Here is a 19,569-nt window from a genome sequence, read left to right as displayed (position 1 = left end):
GTAGAGATGATATTGTTGATACTTTGGACTCACAGGAACAGTCTCTGAGGAGAATGTTTTACTCCCTCTGTCTTTTTTGACTTGGAATTTATTGTCCTTTTCTTCTTCTTATTTCAAGTTGTAGGAACTATTTGTGTATTAAAACTTTACCTGGAATTATAGAAGTTACGGATATTTGTTTTAATAAGTTGATGGTCTTCATATTTTGAAATTTGATTTATTGGCGCCGATTGAGGAATGACATATATTAGACTTTTCTCATTGGATTTTTGTTTTTGCTGTAATATCTTAATCTACTCCCATTCAAAAATATAATATAATTGAGTTACATTTTCTTCTAGCTATTTTGTCATTTACAAACCTTGAAAATATATTTGGATGTGATTTTTTGACATAATGTAGAAACTGATTCACACTTGCCCTCCTGTCATAGTGAAACCAGAATCATTTGCTGAAAAATCCTTCTATTCCTGATTTGTATTGCCTTAAAAATTGCAGGTTAAATTGCATATGTGTGTGTGTGTGTGTGTGTGTGTGTATTATTGCCAAATTTTTGTTCTCTAGTGTATGGATTTGTATGTTTCTTTGATGGTTCTTTGCCTAGTTTTATAATGTACTTTCATAGGACTATTTAAAAAAACCCAGAAACATATATTAGACAACTATGAAAATATTTTAGCAAATAGTACTTTCTTTCTTTCTCATGCAGACTTAAAATTGTTTTGTATTCACCGCTACAGGCCAGAATGGTACTTCAGAATCTTAGTCCTGAAGCAGATTTGAGTCCAGAAAACATGATCACCATGTTTCCACTTCTAGTTGAAAAACTAAGGAAAATGGAGAAGTTACCTGCACTATTTTTTTTGTAAGTTATTTAATTTAATTTGGTTTTGCTTGTAATTGTATTAGACTCATTCCTTTAAGGCAGAGGTCCCCATCCTCCGGGCCACAGACCATCACTGGCCCAGCCCATGGTCGGTTAGGAATTGTGCCACAGAGCAGGAGGTGAGTGGTGGGCCAGCGAGCATTGCTGCCTGAGCTCCACTTCCTGTCAGATCGACCCTATTGTGAACTGCGCATGTGAGGGATCTAGGTTGCATGCTCCCTATGAGAATCTAACGAGTGTCTGGTGATCTGAGGTGGAGCAGTTTCATCCCGAAACCATCCCCCTCAATCCTCGTGCACCACTTCCCCACCGCCACCCACTGCCAAGTTGTCTTCCATGAAACCAGTCCCCGGTGCCACAAAGGTTGGGGACTGCTGCTTTAAGGTGAGGGGAGTTATACAAACTTTCCTATGGTAGTGCAGTGTTCATTACTATTTCTGGGGCCCATTGGTTATTTGAATGCATATGTTTTGTTTAAAAACCGCATGTTCTCACTCATAGGTGGGAATTGAACAACGAGAACACTTGGACACAGGAAGGGGAACATCACACACCTGGGCCTGTTGTGGGGTGGGGGAGGGGGGAGGGACAGCATTAGGAGAGATACCTAATGTAAACGAAGAGTTAGTGGGTGCAGCACACCAACATGACACATGTATACATATGTAACAAACCTGCACGTTGTGCACATGTACCCTAGAACTTAAAGTATAATTTTTAAAAAAAAGAAATTAAAGAGGACATAGAAAAAAAATACAACTTTCTAGTTCAATTCTTGTATTTGTATTTGTGCTATTATGAATTACCTTCTTTATTTAGTTTGCTACTCTATTTTTTGTTTTCTTTCTACTGTAAACTATTATTTTTTATTTAGCCTGGTTAATTTTTAATACATACCTAGGTTCTTTGCAAAACAAATTGAATATATATGCACACAAGTATCCCACATAAAATTAAAGTATCTTCACAATTTACTACTTATTGACAGTGTATTTTATTATATTTAATTTATAGTAATGAGAACTCCGATCCAGATACACTGATATCTTGCTAAATTTTTTATATTATAGTATAAAATAGCTTAAAATTGAACAAAATAGTGCAATTTCATTGGACATCAAAGTATAATTTATTGAATGGATAACATGCTAGATCCTGGATTAACTTTGATAACATAGTTTGGGACTAGAACACAATACTCTATTTACTTTGGGTAATTTCAAACTACACTTAAGCCATGGAAGCTGAAGTAAATAAATCCAGAGTCTTGGTTAGGTGGAAAAGTTTAATGAAATTTGCTCACATGTAAACAGACATATAGGAATGAATCATTGATGATATATTTCTGAAATAACGATGATGGGTGAATGTAAGATTTTGTTTGGAAATTTGGGGGATTGTAATAATATTACTCCTTTTATCTTTGTTGTTGGGATAAGGAAAATACATTTCTGCACTGCCAAGGATTTACAAAGCTCACCCATTTCACTTTCGAGTGTGGCTATAGATTGTAATTAGAAACAAAAGTAATTCTGTACCTCTGGGATGTTTCTGAAAGCCTCACTGCAAAACAGAAACTGAAAAATAGCTGTTTATTATTCATACCTTCATAAAAATATAGGGGAGGCAAAATTTTACTTCTACCACCTTAGGGTTTTTTACCTGAGCCTGAGAATTAAACTGATGTAAGACAAATCAATAGAAAAACGTGTACATGTGTGTAGGATGTTTTATATGGTGCAGAAGGCTCCATAAGGAGATGAAAACCCAACGATGCAGTTAGAGTTGGACACTTACATAGTGAATTGGACAAAGAGTGGTAAATTGTGAAAAATGTGACAAAGTAAAGGGGCGTGGGCCAGGGTAACTTGGGGAAAGATGTGACTAGGAAGGTAAGAGTTAGTTTAACAAGGTTCATTAATATAGATTTCCCTTGTCTTCAAGTTCCCATCTTTGAAGATAGGAGTGTTACTCTCCTTCTGGTATAAAAACATATTTCTGTGGGCATTTAATCTGCTACTTTTAAGAAAAAGAAAGAAGATCAGAGTGATCTTCTTGACCCTGCTGTTTTTTCTAGTGCTTTCAACTCAAAATAGTTAATATGCCAGAGTGGTATATTTTGGGAGTAGCATGTTCCAAAATCCTTCACGTACTTAAAATATTTTAAAACTAAAATATTTCACAAAACATCAAAAGTTTAATTATACTTGAAGAATTGAAGCTTGGCATGTTTATATGACTCTTGAATTCTCTACAAAATAAACTGTGAACATCCTTGGTATTACACAATTTGATTTAGTGCTAAGTAGCCCCAGATCATCAAGAGATCTGAGGATTTGTCTGGGCTCAAGTTTTACCTCTAGGAGCTTTTCAAATAGCAGTGTACCCTTAAGCCTTTTGCAGTCTGATCTCTTAAAAAAAATACGTGGAGCATATTCAGTGTTTGATGGCAATGGCAGTCTGTGCTTAAGGGCACACACTTCATGGCCAGGCCCAAACTTGGATCCCACCTCTGTCCCCATGAACTGTGTTATTTCTGGACACTTAATGACTTTAAGCCTTAATTTCCTTATTTGCAAAATGAGATGATCAAAATAATAATACATAGGATTGGGGTGAGAATTAAATAAACATAAGTTATGAAAGCACTTAGCACAGTGCTACAAAAATGTTATTGAAATAGGTCTAATCTCTAGGTTGCATTCATTCTTGTGAAAGTTGCAGATACCAGGATGATCCCTTTTTGTCAGATCCAAGCAGACTGGAGCTGAGAGAGCATGAAGGCGGGGTGTTCATGCTTGCATGGCTGAGATAAACTGTCTCAAGGACTTTCTAAAATAATCCCACAGGCAGTTCTTTCTCTAGGGCTGAAGCAATTCAGATAAGATGCCCTTGAAAGAACACCCACCCAGTAATGGCATCTCCACTGATAAATTGATGCCAGCTCTGGTTTTGCATCTCCAAAACCAATGAACTGTGTTTCTAAGCAGCTTATGTGAACTTTTGCCAATACAAGCTTCCTTTTATCTTCCTCCCTTCAGATACATATGTGGCTTGCCATAGCTGTGCATCTTGGGTTATAATTCTCATTTCTAATTCCAAATATAGTCAACATATTTGGAGATATTTTTTCTTTGGTTTTGTTTTGGTTGACATAAAATGTAGGTTATCAGAGAGATTTAAGAGGCTACCTTATTTCTAAGTGATCTTTGAACAAGAGTTTTTTAAAAAATGAAGTACTATGATGAAAGTGACACTATTTAAAAAAGTAATATATTCCTAGGCCCCAGTAACTTGCATTAATGTAAAAAGAGAAGCAACGTATGTCAGTTAAAAACAGGGTTTGAGAACAGGGGCCTGCAGGCAAGACTCTGCCACATATAAGCTGTGGGCTCTTGGGGAGGTCACTGAATCTGGCAATAAGGATATTAATAGAGATATTAATATTAATAGTGCCTTCTTCATAGGATTGTTGTGAGTACTAAATGAGTTAACATACTGAAGTCACTGAGAATAATGCCTGACAACTGTGTATAATTTTTTTTTTTGAAGGGGGATGGAGTTTCACTCTGTCACCCAGGCTGGAGTTCAGTGGTGCAATCTCAGCTCACTGCAACCTCCACCTCCCAGGTTCAAGCAATTCTCCTGCCTCAGCCTCCCAAGCTGGGATTACAGGCATGTGCCACCACGCCCGGCTAATTTTTGTATTCTGTGTCACCGTGTTGTCCAGGCTGGTCTCGAACTCCTGACTTCAGGTGATCTGCCCACCTCGGCCTCCCAAAGAGCTGAGATTACAGGCATGAGCCACCATGCCCGGCCAACTGTGTTTACTATTATTAAATGTTTACTATTATTATTATTTTATTGTCTAGTATATGAAATTTCTTGCCATGTGGCATAGACTGTCACTTTTAAAATTCTTACTTCACCAATGTGCCAATTTATTTACTGTTTAGTAGCTAAACACATTTCCTTTTGATGTTAGCTCTATAAAAACTTTAGAAAGGCCCTTTGCTTCACAACATAGATTTAAAAAGCTTTATTACACAAACCAAATCTATGACTTGTTATAATAAGCTATGGTTAAAATAGTGACAATAGCTATTGGCTACTTGCAGCCACAGCATTTTGCCACCAAGATGCAGTGGAGAAATAAGACCTCCCTGGGCTTTTCAGTGCTCCTGTAAAAAGCCCTAGCTTCCTGACACAGGGAAATGCATGTGAAATAAACATAGGAAATGTTTGCCTTTACTTCCTCTAGAAACATTTTACTCTTCATGTATCAGGAAAATTTGATCTGCAGCCATTTGTCTATAAATGTCTAGCAATTTGCAGCTAATTGCTTAGATCTGAGAAAGCCAACTGCGTACAAACTAGACCAGGTTGCTGGGTTGAGCCCCAGGGTGCCAGGAAGTATGGATCACTATATTCCTAGGTATTTACATTTCAAGAAGTATAAAGCCCAGACCTTGGAGACATTTCTGCATTGCAAAGTCCAGCAACAACTAGGTCTTATTCTTTGGGAAAGAATCGTAGGTTCTCACCTTCTACCAAAAGAACACTTTTCTGTTGATTAATCTTTTTTTCTCATTTTTAGAGAAGGGTGGTGTTGGGGATAGCTATCTGTCTTTTGTATATAAATGGAGATAAATGGAGAAAAACCATTGTTCTCTGTTCCTTGCTTATGGAATATTTGACTACTCTTAGAGGAAAAATTTCCACGAGTTCTCATTGCATTGTCCCAGGGGTAATGTCTGTGTGGCGGTGGGGAGGGAGAAGGGGAGGGTAGGCAACATTATTTACTATAAGGTAGTTAATAAGGAGTCTGCTGATTTAGAACACCTGGTGTGCACATTCTGGATAACATTTATAAAGGTGGGTATTAAAAACCCAACAGGTAGATGTTGGGATGATAGCAGTAGATGGAAATACGGTTTTGAATTGTATTTATGATGTTATTTTCAAGGCACACATTCTTTTTATTTCCAGATTCAAGTTAGGAGCTGTAGAAAACGCAGCTAAAAGTGTGAGCACCTTCCTAAAGAAAAAGCAGGAGACAAAAAGGCCTCCCAAAGCTGATAAAGAAGCCCATGTCATGGCTAACAAACTTCGAAAAGTGAAAAAATCCATAGAGAAACAAAAGATCATGTAAGTAGTTAACTAAACAAATTGGTAAGTAGAGGGTTAAAATACTCCCCAAGTCCTAGTAGGAAACATAAATTGAATATGTTCTATAAATAAGTTCTAGTTGTTGCTTGGACTTATTTCTAAATTGAGTACATTTGGGTGAGAGAATGGGGTAAAGATGAGTGACCATAATTGTACATTCATTCCTTAATTGCATCAATCAGTCTCATTTAGGACTTGGGAGAGGTAGAACCACAGCCTGTCAGCCTAGGTAGATTTTATAGCCTGATGCAATCATCCTACACAATAAGCACATCTTTGACACGTATATGAACTCTGGCTATCACTTAGTTCGCAGAAGGTTTAAAGATAGACTACACACTTTGTCTTTGGTCATGACAAAGAAGTCTCACTAATATACCATCACAGTTTTATGAGTGATCATAAAAAGAGCTTGAGAATGGATGGAAATGCTGATTTGATGCTTGGAAAGACTTAGCTAATGTAACATCTCTTCCTTGCTCTCAATGTCTAATTCTGTCAACTTTAGGGCCAAAATGTTTATCCCCTCTCTATGATCCTCTCCATCTTAAGTAATTTCCTGGCTTAGAAGCTCATCATATCTTGCCTGGATGATCACAGAGGTCTTTTTTTTGGACTTGAGAGCCTTGAGGTTCACCACTCTCCAATCTAGTCAACAAATGAACTTGTACACATTTGAGTTGATTAAATTATCCCATGCTCAATGTTCTTCCTTTGCCCTTGCTTAGCTGATGAAGTCTAAATTTCTTTACCATTATGCCAAAATGTTTTGGTGTTTGCCTTAACTCTATCAGTCTCACTTCCTACCACTCTCCTCTACCAATACTCGATATTTATGATTCTCCTCACATGACTTACTTTTCTACCTCTTCCTTTCCATGAGCTGACCCATCTGCCTTGAGTGCCCTCCTTCCTGATTGCTCCCAAAGCTTGTACTCATAATTTTTGGTATCTCATCTCCGAATCTTTCCCTGATTCCTGCAGTTAGAATTTCTACCCTCTCTCCTATGTTCTTCTACACTTTCAATAGCTAGTAGATCAATTATTGTGGTGTCTTGTTGTTTGTATGTATTTCTTTTTCCTAAATTTTAAGTTCCTTTACAACAGGAACCATGTATTTTTCTTCTTGTGTCTTCAGTGCTTAGCACATTACCTAGCAGGTAATAGTATTCCATAAATATATTTGAATGAAAGATATTTCTCTCCAAGTAGAAACAGCTTTTAGAGCATTTCTGATTTAGGTTTTCTAAATTCTAGAGCAAACTAGCATTTGCTGCTGATCCTTCTGCTTATATTTCCTCTACCTATTTTTCTGTTTCTTTAGAAGTGTGGGAGGTGAAAACCCAGGGACAGCATAGGAGGTGTAAGTCTTCTTAGTGACTGATCCTCAACAACTTTACCTGAGGGCACCAGGAGCCACATTTCAGGTTGGATTAGTGACCAACAATTCAAGTTATGAAAATAAAGTGAGGGTGAGGGGGCCCTTTAGATAGTCCCACTCCGGCCTCTTCCATCTGCATCCATTCCCATAAAGCAAGGGGCCAGTGGAGCTAAGGAGACATGCCCACCCAGAGCTCATTCTCACCCTTGAATTCCAGGTTATTATGGAGCAATATTTGTCAAGACAGGTGGATAGAATTTATTTTATTTGACAGTTTATTACCTTGACTAAAAACTTATAGTGAGGCAATAATATGTGGCGCTTTGCCACATGCTCTGCAAATTTTAGGGCCAGGCCCTTCCATAGTCAGGGCATTCTCCCCTAAGTTAAGGGTAACGTTAGTTAACACATAGTGATGAAATACAAGTGAGCACATCTTCTCATATTTAGAATTGTCTTCTGTGCACAGTTAAGAGAAAAATTTAAAACAAATAAGTGAAAAGTGACTTGGGTGCATGTTACATTGAGGGGTGATGGATGGACACCATGGTATGATGATATAATAGTGTAAGCCAGGGTTTATGGAGGAGTCTCCTAGGTAGATTGCTAGTGGCACACACTGAGATGAGGATATCTGTGGAAGGGATTTATTGAAGGTGTGTGCTCATGAGGGACCTATGAGAAAATGAACGAAGCAAGAAAGGGAAGGTGAAGAAAAGCAAGAATGTGGCTTCTGCTAGAATATAGCCTGATTCTAACCCTACTGGGAATGCTGGAACACCAGAGAATTGCCCCACCTTGAGTCAAGGGGGCTGATTTTTATACTTCATATCACTCAGACATTGGGTGTGGGCTATTTCCCATCCCCAGGAGAGGTTGTAACCACCCAGGCATCTCCAAGAGACCTCTGTTAGTTTAGGGCAATTGTCCAGGGAGTGGTGCAGCTGAGAGCCTTAGCAACCAAACTCGAAGCAGCTGTAGCATCCACTACAAGGAGGGAAGGAGAATGACTAGAATTGGCAATGTGGAGCAAGGAGAATGCCTACCTTACATCCAAGCCTAGGGTCATGAAGGCCGAAGAAGAGAAAATGATCATCACTTTAGCAAGGAGAAACAAAGTTATCTCGGGAGAACTGGGTTTGGCAAGACTACAGCCAGAAGGAAAGGGAACATCCCAGAAAATATCAATATGTGATAGAATTTTCTCATGATGGATCATAGCATCCAGAGGCTGAAGAGGAAGGGCATTAGAGGAAGACTGAGTTATTAAAGATGCACAGCAGGCCGGGCACGGTGGCTCATGCCTGTAATCCCAGCACTTTGGGAAGCCAAGGCAGGTGGACCATGAGGTCAGGAGTTCAAGACCAGCAGGTCAGGAGTTCAAGACCAGCCTGGCCAACATGGTGAAACCCCGTCTCTACTGAAGATACAAAAATTAGCCAGGTGCGGTAGTGGACACCTGTAATCCAAGCTACTCGGGAGGCTGAGGCAGGAGAATTACTTGAACCCAGGAAGTGGAGGTCGCAGTGAGCTGAGATCACGCCATTACACTCCAGCCTGGGTGACAGAGAAAGACTCCATCTCGAAAATAAAATAAAATAAAATAATAAAGATGTACAGCAGTGGAAGTCTGGGTGAGAAGACTGATCTGCGAAGTCTTGGGCATCCTCTGGTGGCCAAATCAATTAATTACTTCATTCATTATTTACAATTTCATTAATTAAAATTTTATTTTTATGGACAGAGATGAAAAGAGCCAGAAAAAAAACAGAAATGTGGATCAAAGCCTAATACATGAAGCTGAACGTGATAATCTAGTGAAGTGTCTAGAGAAGAACCTGGAAATCCCACAGGACTGCACATATGCTGATGAAAAAGCAGTGGACACCGAGGTCAGCACTTACAACCTGATCGTTCTCCAAACTATTTCGTTTGTCAGCCATAGCTTGTTAGTTGTAGACAACATTTAGTAAGATGTATGCATAATATAATACACAATTAATACAATCCCTACCAAAGGAGAAATCTCCTTTAGCTACATATCACTCTTGAAGGCTCTGCAGTGCATATCTGAAAAGGACATAATAGTCTAAGCCAGGGTTTACGGAGGAGTCTCCTAGGTCCAATTCCCTAGTAGCACATGCTGAGATGAGGATACCTGTGCAAGAGATTTAGGATTTGTAGATTATTTCTTGCTTGTTAACAGTTCACCTCTGAAAATGTTTGCCGTTTCGTTATTTCTTTCTATTACATTGTTTCCACAGCCTGAATTCTAGACTTCAGTTTCACATGCTTCATTTGAAAATTTGGGTACATGTGGTCCAATACACTTTAAATAACATTCACAGAATTTCTCAAAATCAGGGGCTTTTTACATTATAGCTAAAACACCAAGGAGGCATTGGAATAGCTAAAACTGGTATGCAGGAACCTTTTAAAATGCAAATTACTCACGCTTATGGTAGACAAATTTGAAGATATAAATTAGTAATAATAATGAAATCAATGTCATCACTCATAAGTACTCACTGCCCTTCCAGACCAACCTTTTGTCTCATTTTCCTATGACTACACACATACAAACTTACAGACATTTTGTGTATGTGTGTACACATATATGTATCATTCTATTGTGCACCTTCTTTTTTAAGCTTCATGGTGTCTTATTTTTTATACCATGTATTTAGATCATCATTTTAATGAATCCTTGATATTCTGTTGTCTGAGTGAATACGTAATTGAAGTAACCACTAACCAGCCTTTTGCTTTTGGAAGCGTTTTTTTCTCGCTCTTCCTTCATAAGCAGTGTTCATCTTTGTCCATGTATCTCTGGACACAACTGTATTTCTTCTTTAAGACCTGGATATTTTTAAGGCTATTTGTGCTCAGTTTCAATGGGAAGTAGGCATTCCCGGACCACATAGGGTAAGGAACCTCCTCTGCCTTCTTGGAGAAGTCTCTCTGTTGGCGAAAACTCCGAAGGCTCCAATAGCTAACTGATATCCCTCAGGCAAGAGCAGTCATGCACTCACCACCGCTGGGTTTTTTGTTTTGTTTTGTTTTTTTTTTTTTTTTTTGAGACGGAGTCTCGCTCTGTCACCCAGGCTGGAGTGCAGTGGCGCGATCTCGGCTCACTGCAGGCTCCGCCCCCCGGGGTTCACGCCATTCTCCTGCCTCAGCCTCTCCAAGTAGCTGGGACTACAGGCGCCCGCCACCACACCCGGCTAATTTTTTTTGTATTTTTAGTAGAGACAGGGTTTCACCGTGGTCTCGATCTCCTGACCTCGTGATCCGCCCGCCTCGGCCTCCCAAAGTGCTGGGATTACAGGCGTGAGCCACCGCGCCCAGCCACCGCTGGGTGTTTTATTTTATCTGCTACTTTTTCAAAATTTTCTGCCCCAGAAGTGGAGTAAGACGGTTTAAGATAGTCTGTTCAAAGAAGTGGGAAGATTTTTCTTGTAGTTACTATTGCTGCCATAATGTTCTTTCTATCCATGTAGAGTCAATTTCAAATAGTTGCCTCGTTTAGCCAAATTATTACATAGTATGCATGTTATTTTCATTTAGACATTTTTAATTATAATTAAAATTAAATCATAATCCCTAACTGTCTTGCTTCTTTTAGACTTTGCAGAAGGTATTTGGTCGAGTAAAATTTGAAAGAAAAGGTGAAGAATTGAAAGCCTTGGCAGAAAGGGGTATTGGATATCATCACAGTGCTATGAGTTTCAAAGAAAAACAATTAGTTGAAATCCTCTTTAGAAAAGGATTTCTTAGGGTAGGTACATTTTCTTTATTCTAAAAATTGAAATTGTGACTGTTTCAAGCTGAATGTTCAGGAAAAGTAAAGAATACAACCACCATTTTTCTTTTTTTCTCATGTAATTGTCTTTTAAAAAAATAAGTTGGCCGGGTGTGATGGGTCATACCTATAATCCCAGCACTTTGGGAGGCCAAGGCAGGCAGATCACCTAGGTCAGAAGTTCGAGACCAGCCTGGCCAACATGGTGAAACCTGCCTGTACTAAAAATACAAAAATTAGCCAGGCGTGGTGGCAGGTGCCTGTAATCCCAGCTATTCAGGAAATTGAGGCAGGAGAATCACTTGAACCCGGGAGGTGGAGGTTGCAGTGAGCCGAGATCATGCCATCGCACTCTAGCCTGGGGGACAAGAGCAAGACTTTGTCCGCCCAAAAAAAAAAAAAAAAAAAAAGCCATGATATCCTCTGTCTTATTTAATTGAAAAGGGGATTGAAATGTACCACTCAGTTTATCTCTTTTTTTTTGTTTGTTTTTGAACCTCCTGAGTAGCTGGGATTACAGGCATGTGCCACCATGCCCGGCTAATTTTGTATTTTTAGTAGAGATGGGGTTTCTCCATGTTGGTCAGGCTGGTCTCGAACTCCTGACCTCAGGTGATCCTCCTGCCTCAGCCTCCCAAAGTGCTAGGATTATAGGTGTTAGCCACTGCACAAGGCCTAGTTTATCTCTTTTTCATGAGAATAAAAATATTTCCTAAATAAATACTTTGACAAATTTTTCTACCGTGAAATATATCCATGTTCTCTCTCCTATCAGTGATAATGAACAAAAGGAATACTAAAATAACTTTCAAACTGCACTCTTGCTATGTTTTGTGTAGTGTGTCCCATGACAGTGCACAGGGATTTTCTGGATAAATTCATGAAGGAGCTTTATATAGTTTGCTTGTAAATTTGGATCTTTAGTAATATTCAAAAATAGACTGACTTTTAAAAATTATTCACATTAAATTTTGTATGACATATATTACATTCACAAAAGAGAGAGAGGAAGAAAGACAAAGAGATTGAGATTGTTTCTGCTACTCCAGGTAGCATCTTTTAAACTAAATGTTGAGGAAAATCTGACATCATAGTTAACAATCCTATTACCTGAAAAAAAAATAAGATGTAGCATTAGCAACTTTGCTATGCTTTTCTCTTAACTAATAACAAATTATGTATTTCTTTTAAAGGCTAATAACCACATACAATATTTTCTACATGCTTATGAACTGATAGAAGAGAAACACACCTATTTTGATCAGTGTATTCTGTGTTTAAAATAGTACCTGTTAAATAGCAGTTGATCAATTACTAATAGGTTAATTAGATCACTCCACAGAAGGTACTATGAAAATGGTGACAGCTTTGCTATAGGGAACATTTTTTAAGAAGGTATTTATTCTAGTTATTTTCTAAATATATTATTATTTTCTACATTTTTGTTCTTATCAAAAACTTGAGAAAAACAGGTAATAAATGATGTGTTGCATTTTCACAGATATATAGATTTCAGTTACAGAATAATTAGAGAAAATCACTCCGTATACTTAAACATTAATACTAACCATCGCATGTATGACAATCAATATAAAAAGAAAGAGAAGATGATTAGAAATACCCAGCATTATATGAAAAGAGGATTATCTAAGTAAACTTTTAAGTTTGTCCTTCTCCTTTTCTGGTCAGTTATGACAATTCAGGGGGCAAAGACAACTTTTTTAAATTACTGAGGTATGTTTTTTCCATAGGCATAATCTCAACAAATTTTAGTAGACAAAATAGGTAATTGTCCAGAAGTGGATTTGTAAAAGTATTACTGCCCTATCATAAAAAATTTTCTTTCTAGTTATTCATTTAAAAATATTTACTGGGCCGGGCGCAGTGGCTCACGCCTGTAATCCCAGCATTTTGGGAGGCCAAGGTGGGTGGATCAACTGAGGTCGGGATTTCAAGACCAGCCTAGCCAACATGGTGAAACTCCATCTCTACTAAAAATACAAAAATTAGCCGAATGTAGTGGTGGGTGCCTGTAATCCCAGCTACTTGGGAGGTTGATGCAGGAGAATCACCTGAACCTGGGAGGCGGAGGTTGCAGTGAGCCGAGATCGTGCCATTGCACTCCAGCTTGGGCGACAAGAGTGAAACTCCTTCTCAAAAAAAAAAAAAAATTACTGAACACCTATCAGTTGCCAGGTACTCTTATGGATGCTGCGGATACAATAATGAATCTTGCCTGGAGTCTGGTATAAGACAAATGAACAAACAAGTAATGTTATTGAGTTAGTCATTAATGCTATGAAGATCAATCATGTGAGACAGAGATAGATAATGATGGTAGGGGTGGTTATTTTGGATGTGGTGAGCTACAGATTCCTCTGTGACATTTGAGTGGGCACTGAAGAAGCCAGACAAATGAATATTTGGGGAAGAATATTCTGTGCAAAGCAAACAGCGCATTTGGGAATGTACTTGTGGTGTTTGTGAAATAGCAAGAGTACCAATGTGTCTAGTTTCTCTAGCTTTCCCATTGAGACTTAATTGAAGCTCAAAGAGTTTTTTAGCAACTTTATGACAGGCAATACTTGCATTCTATTAAAATGCTATTTTATGAAGTAATTGTTTTATTTTCTTTCAAGGTGGTGACGGCTACTGGAACACTTGCTTTAGGTGTCAACATGCCTTGTAAATCTGTGGTTTTTGCTCAAAACTCAGTCTATCTGGATGCGTTGAATTATAGACAGGTATGCAATATGCATAAACTTGCTTATTGTATTGCTGAAATATGGCCATAGCATAGTAAAAAATGTGAACCTTTAGTTTACAAACATGCCACAATTCACAGTAGCATAACTGGACATTCATCCTTGCCTGGCTTTCAGTTTTAGTTGTGGTGTAGTTGAAAGCACCTGCATTTGAGATTGTGTGATTAACCAGATGTATGACCTTGGATGAGATATCTAAACTGCCTGATTCTCATTTTCTAGCTCCAAAATATGGGTAATAATTACTCTCCCACAGCATTTGCAAGAATTAAATAAGTGATTTGTATGGAAGATAGACATCAAAGGTGCTTGATAAACATTCACTCATTCATTTGCTGTGCACAAGATTTTGCACTCTGGAATTATCTTTAATGCTGACCTCATCTTTACTCCTGACACCAAATCTGTTACCAAGCCCACTTCATTACTTTCCTATAGCGGTATTTGATTTTTGCTTTGCAATTTCTGTATCCACCATCTTTCATCATACGTTCTTAGTCTTGTATTATTAGTACAATTTCCCTGATTCTCCATTCTCCTTATTCTACCATGTCCTGCAGACAACGTGGTTTATCCTCGTATGACCTCCCTGCTCAGAGACATTTGATAACTATTTCTGCTCACAGAATCAAATTTAGATATGTCACCCACATTCAGGTATTTATCAACGTGCTTCCCTCCCTTTATCTCTAAACACTTTTTATTCTCCTTATAGGCCTTGTTCCTACCCAATATAACATTCTTATATCATTTCCCAGCATGTTACCAACCCATGCTTTTTATTTCTATTGCTGCTGCCATACTCTGAATCAATTCTTCTAACTCATTTTTGGGAATCTTCTCCTTTGGGCTCTGGAGCTAGGGTGTTTGATATTTGGGATGATGGACTTGGGAATTGATATGTTAGGGTTTGAGTTCTAGATCTTCCACTTTGTGGTTGTTTCAGTATTGGCACATCTCATATTCCCAGTGCCTTAGCATAGTCTAAGCACTTAATAAATAAGAGTTAACATAAGCTCTGTAAAGAGTTTATTCATAACTTGCTTTTACACAAGTAGCATTTCTGAATTTTATTTCACTCATGTATTTATTCTGTTTGTGCCCATATTTTATTCTGTGATTTGTAACTCAACACACTTGTGTGTGAGAGAGGGTGGAAAAGGGATAAGAGATGGGGAAGATGGGCAGGGAGAGAAAATTGGTATATTAGAGTTCAGCTGTAAGTGATTTTGACATCACTGTTTTGCCGGTGTTCTTTGTTTCTTCAATAGATCATTATTTCTTTGATACATATTATACAAATGCCTACTGCAATTAATGGCATGAAATACGTACATAATAATGACAAATGTCTGAGTTTTTGGATCTATCTCAGTCGTGGCAAATTTCCTAAGCACTCTGTAGTTGCATGTTAGTGTCCGTTCCTTAATGGTTAGACATGTGCACAATTTCCATGCTCCAAACCAGAGTAAAGGGCTCATTCTTACACTACGGCAGTAGAGGCATTTAGGCAAGTTTTACATTGTAATTCTATTCTCTTTCCAGATGTCTGGCCGTGCTGGAAGAAGAGGTCAAGACCTGATGGGAGATGTGTATTTCTTTGATATTCCATTCCCCAAAATAGGAAAACTCATAAAATCCAATGTTCCTGAGCTGAGAGGGCAGTTCCCTCTCAGCATAACCCTGGTCCTGCGACTCATGCTGCTGGCTTCCAAGGGAGATGACCCAGAGGATGCCAAGGCAAAGGTACCGTGCTGGACACTGCCCGAGGTTCAGTCTTCATCAATGGCCTGGCTCTAGTCAGGTCTGCTATTCTTTTATAAGTCTGTAGCAATCACCCTTGAGTTTCATCAGTCTTTTAATGTTTTGTAATGTCTTGAATCGTATAGAATTGGGGGTAGCTAGGGAGAATAACAGTTTTGTTTGTTTCCACCATCAGACATGGAATTTGTGACTGGATGGACACTGAAAATCACCCAGGATTAATATTTTCAGGTGTGAAATGCAGTGTCCTATAGTAGTTAAGTGCTGGCTATGGATTTAAAAAGCTCTAGGTGATTAGTAGATTCCTTTCTACAATTTAGAAAGAAAAAAAGATTTATTTTTATGATTTTGTAACAAAAAAGTTTAAGTGTTTCATAAAAAAGTAACTCAAACTTAGGAATACGTGGGAAATGTAGAACGTTGAAATAAGAAAAAAGTGCCCCTGTTCCACTCCCCAAAGACACTCACATTATCATTTTTTTTCAGCCAGTTTTCTAGGCATGGGTGTGCATTTGATTTTTAAACACTGATATCGTTGTATGTAACTGAACTTCAAAATATGGTTATAGACGTGTCCTGATGTATGTTGCCCAGATAAAAATTTTGTATCCAATCCCTCAGTGACAGACTTAAAATTCGTAATTATGTAATTTGATTCTCATCTTTATGGAGATGCATTGTTAATGATACCTGTTCTTTCTGTTTTTGTATAGTGATTAGCGTGCCCAGTTAAATCAGATACTGTTTTCTGAAGTGAGGATTCTTCTAGGATTCTTTTGATGAGTTGGCTGATCCTACAGAGCAGTCATATATCGTTTTTAAGACCAAAATTTCCCCATTCTTGAGTTCTTCATTTTTACCTCTCTATAAAGAGGAGTACATCTTCTAATAAGGTTTCTTATTTTTTTAAATGGTTATCAGGGTGGTTCATTTTCTTTGCTTTGCATATTTGAGAAGACCTACATGTAAACTTCTCACATATGGGAGTCTTAAAAGTGGGTATAACATTCTTAGAATATTATTATCTTCATTCATCAAATCAAACTAAGATTGTTTCCATTGCCTTCTGGCATTTAATGTTTTACATAGAGGAGCCATGGCAGTTTCTGTTCTCTTGCAGTTAACTTGGTATTTTTTTCTGTTTATGCAATTATATGAATCTTTTTCTTTATTCTATTTCAAATGTTTTATTTCCTAGGATTTTCTATTTTATGGATCCTTTAAAAATTGACGTTTTAGTTATTATATGAGACCTTTCAATCTTCATGCTCAGGTTTTTATTTATTGTGGTGAAATGTACGTAAAATTTACCATCTTAACCATTTTAAGTGTACAGTTCAGTAGTGTTAAGTACGTTCATATTGTTATGCAATGCTCAGGTATTTTTCAAATGAAGAAGAGATCCTTGAATTGTATCTTTGTTATTTGCTTCTGTTAATTGTTCCATTGTTTTTTCAGGAAAAGTTATGATTTTTAAATTGAAACCCACTTTTCTCTTCTTCATTGCTATTTTTTCTTTATGAGAAAACATAAAACTTATCTTCCATATCACTGATGGTCTGAAGTGTCAGTTATGGCTCTTCATAATGCAAATGTGGATTTTAATTCTGCTACTACTGGACTTTTGCTTTTCTGAAATTCTTTTTTTTTTTTCTTTTTTCTTTTCTTTTTTTTTTTTGAAATAGAGTCTTGCTCTATAGCCCAGGCTGGAGTGCAGTGGCGTGATCTCAGTTCACTGCAACCTCCACCTCCCAGGTTCAAGCAGTTCCCCTGCCTCAGCTTCCTGAGTAGCTGGGACTACAGGTGTGCACCACCACACCTGGCTAATTTTTTGTATTTTAGTAGAGACGGGGTTTCACCATGTTGGCCAGGATGGTCTCGATCTCCTGACCTTGTGATCCACCCACCTTAGCCTCACAAAGTACTGGGATTACAGGTGTGAGCCACTGCACCTGGCCCCTGAAACTCTTTACTACTCCATCCATCACTCTTTTATATCATAATAATGTATTTTTTAAATGTCAATTTATATTGTCTCTGTACCATAGGCTGTAGTGCCTCGTCTCAAAGAGGCCATATCATTTGACACCCATTAAGTATGACAAATAATTTTTCCTTTTTTTCTATCTTCTTATTTTAAGTTCTGAGGCACATGTGCAGGATGTGCAGGTTTGTTATGTAAACATGTGCCATGGTGGTTTGCTGCACCTATCAACCCATCACCAAAGTGTTAAGCCTAGCATGCATTAGCTATTTTTAATGATGATCTCCCTCTCCCTGCCCCAACAGGCCCTGGTATGTGTTGTTCCCCTCCCTGAGTCCATGTGTTCTCATAGTTCACCTTGCACTTATAAGTGAGAACATGTGGTGTTTGGTTTTCTGTTTCTGCATTTGTTTTCTGAGGATGATGGCTTCCAGCTCCATCCATGTCACAACAAAGTACATGATCTCATTCCTTTTTATAGCTGCATAGTATTCCATGGTGTATATGTACCACGCTTTCTTTATCCAGTCTATTGTTGATGGACATTTGGGGTGATTCCATGTCTTTGCTATTGTGAATAGTGTTGCAGTGAACATATGCATGCATATGTCTTTATAATGGAATGATTTATACTTCTTTGGGTATATACCCAGTCATCAAATTGCTGGGTCAAGTGGTATTTCTACCTCTAGTTCTTTGAGGAATGTCCACATTGTCTTCCACAACGTGGTTGAACTGATTTACACTCCCAGCAACAATGTAAAAGCATTCCTATTTCTCTGCAACCTCACCAGCATCTGTTGTTTCTTGACTTTTTAATAACTGCCATTCTGATTAGCGTGAGATGGTATCTCATTGTGGTTTTGATTTGCGTTTCTCTAATGAGTGGTGATGTTGAGTTTTTTTTCATATGTTGGCTGCATGTATGTCTTTTTTTGAGAAGTGTCCGTTCATGTCCTTTGCCCACTATTTAATGGGTTGTTTGTTTTTTTTCTTATAAATTTGTTTAAATTCCTTGTAGACTCTGGATATTAGACATTTGTTGGATGGGTAATTTTCTCCCATTCTGTAGGTTGTCTGTTTTGTCTGATGATCATTTCTTTTGCTGTGCAGAAGCTCTTTAGTTTAATTAGATCCCATTTATCAGTGTTTGCTTTTGTTGCAATTGCTTTGGGCATTTTCATCATTGTATTATTCCATGTTCGTGCTGCTGATAAAGACATACCCAAGACTGGGCAATTTACAAAAGAAAGAGGTTTAATGGACTTACAGTTCCACATGGTTGGGGAGGCCTCACAATCATGGCAGAAGGCAAGGAGGAGCAAGTCATGTTTTACAATGGATGGCAGCAGGCAAAGAGAGAGAGAGCTTGTGCAAGGGAACTCCTCTTTTTAAAAGCATCACATCTCATAATACTTATTCATTATCATGAGAACAGCATGGGAAAGACCTGCCCCCATGTTTCAATTACCTCACACCAGTTTCCTCTTACAACCCATGGGAATTGTGGGAGTTACAATTCAAGATGGGATTTGGGTGAAGACACAGCCAAATCATATAATTCCATTCCTGGTCCCTCCCAAATCTCATATCCTCACATTTCAAAACCAATCATGCCTTTCCAACAGTCTCCCAGAGTCTTAACTCATTTCAGCATTAACTCAAAACTCCACAGTCCAAAGTCTCATCTGAGACAAGGCAAGTCCCTTTTACCTATGAGCCAGTAAAATCAAAAGCAGGTTAGTTACTTCCTAGATACAGTGGGGGTACAGGCATTGGGTACATACAGCCATTCCAAATGGGAGAAATTTGCCAAAT

The 19,569-nt window shown here is 38.1% G+C and overlaps 1 protein-coding gene across 1 annotated transcript in view; it reads left to right on the top strand.

Moving 5' to 3' along the window:
- The window catches only part of DDX60 (DExD/H-box helicase 60), a 101,325-nt gene that overhangs the window by 62,358 nt on the left and 19,398 nt on the right, over positions 1 to 19,569 (top strand). Inside the window, exons 25-30 of the mRNA XM_030816307.1 lie at positions 741 to 865; positions 5,876 to 6,034; positions 9,181 to 9,328; positions 11,062 to 11,214; positions 13,878 to 13,982; positions 15,549 to 15,749. Coding sequence (XP_030672167.1) covers positions 741 to 865; positions 5,876 to 6,034; positions 9,181 to 9,328; positions 11,062 to 11,214; positions 13,878 to 13,982; positions 15,549 to 15,749 — 891 coding nt within the window. The remainder of the gene's footprint in view (positions 1 to 740; positions 866 to 5,875; positions 6,035 to 9,180; positions 9,329 to 11,061; positions 11,215 to 13,877; positions 13,983 to 15,548; positions 15,750 to 19,569) is intronic.

The sequence above is a fragment of the Nomascus leucogenys genome, chromosome 7b (genome assembly GCF_006542625.1).
Source record: "Nomascus leucogenys isolate Asia chromosome 7b, Asia_NLE_v1, whole genome shotgun sequence".
Lineage (NCBI taxonomy): Eukaryota > Metazoa > Chordata > Mammalia > Primates > Hylobatidae > Nomascus > Nomascus leucogenys.
This window is presented reverse-complemented; position numbering and strand designations above follow the sequence as displayed.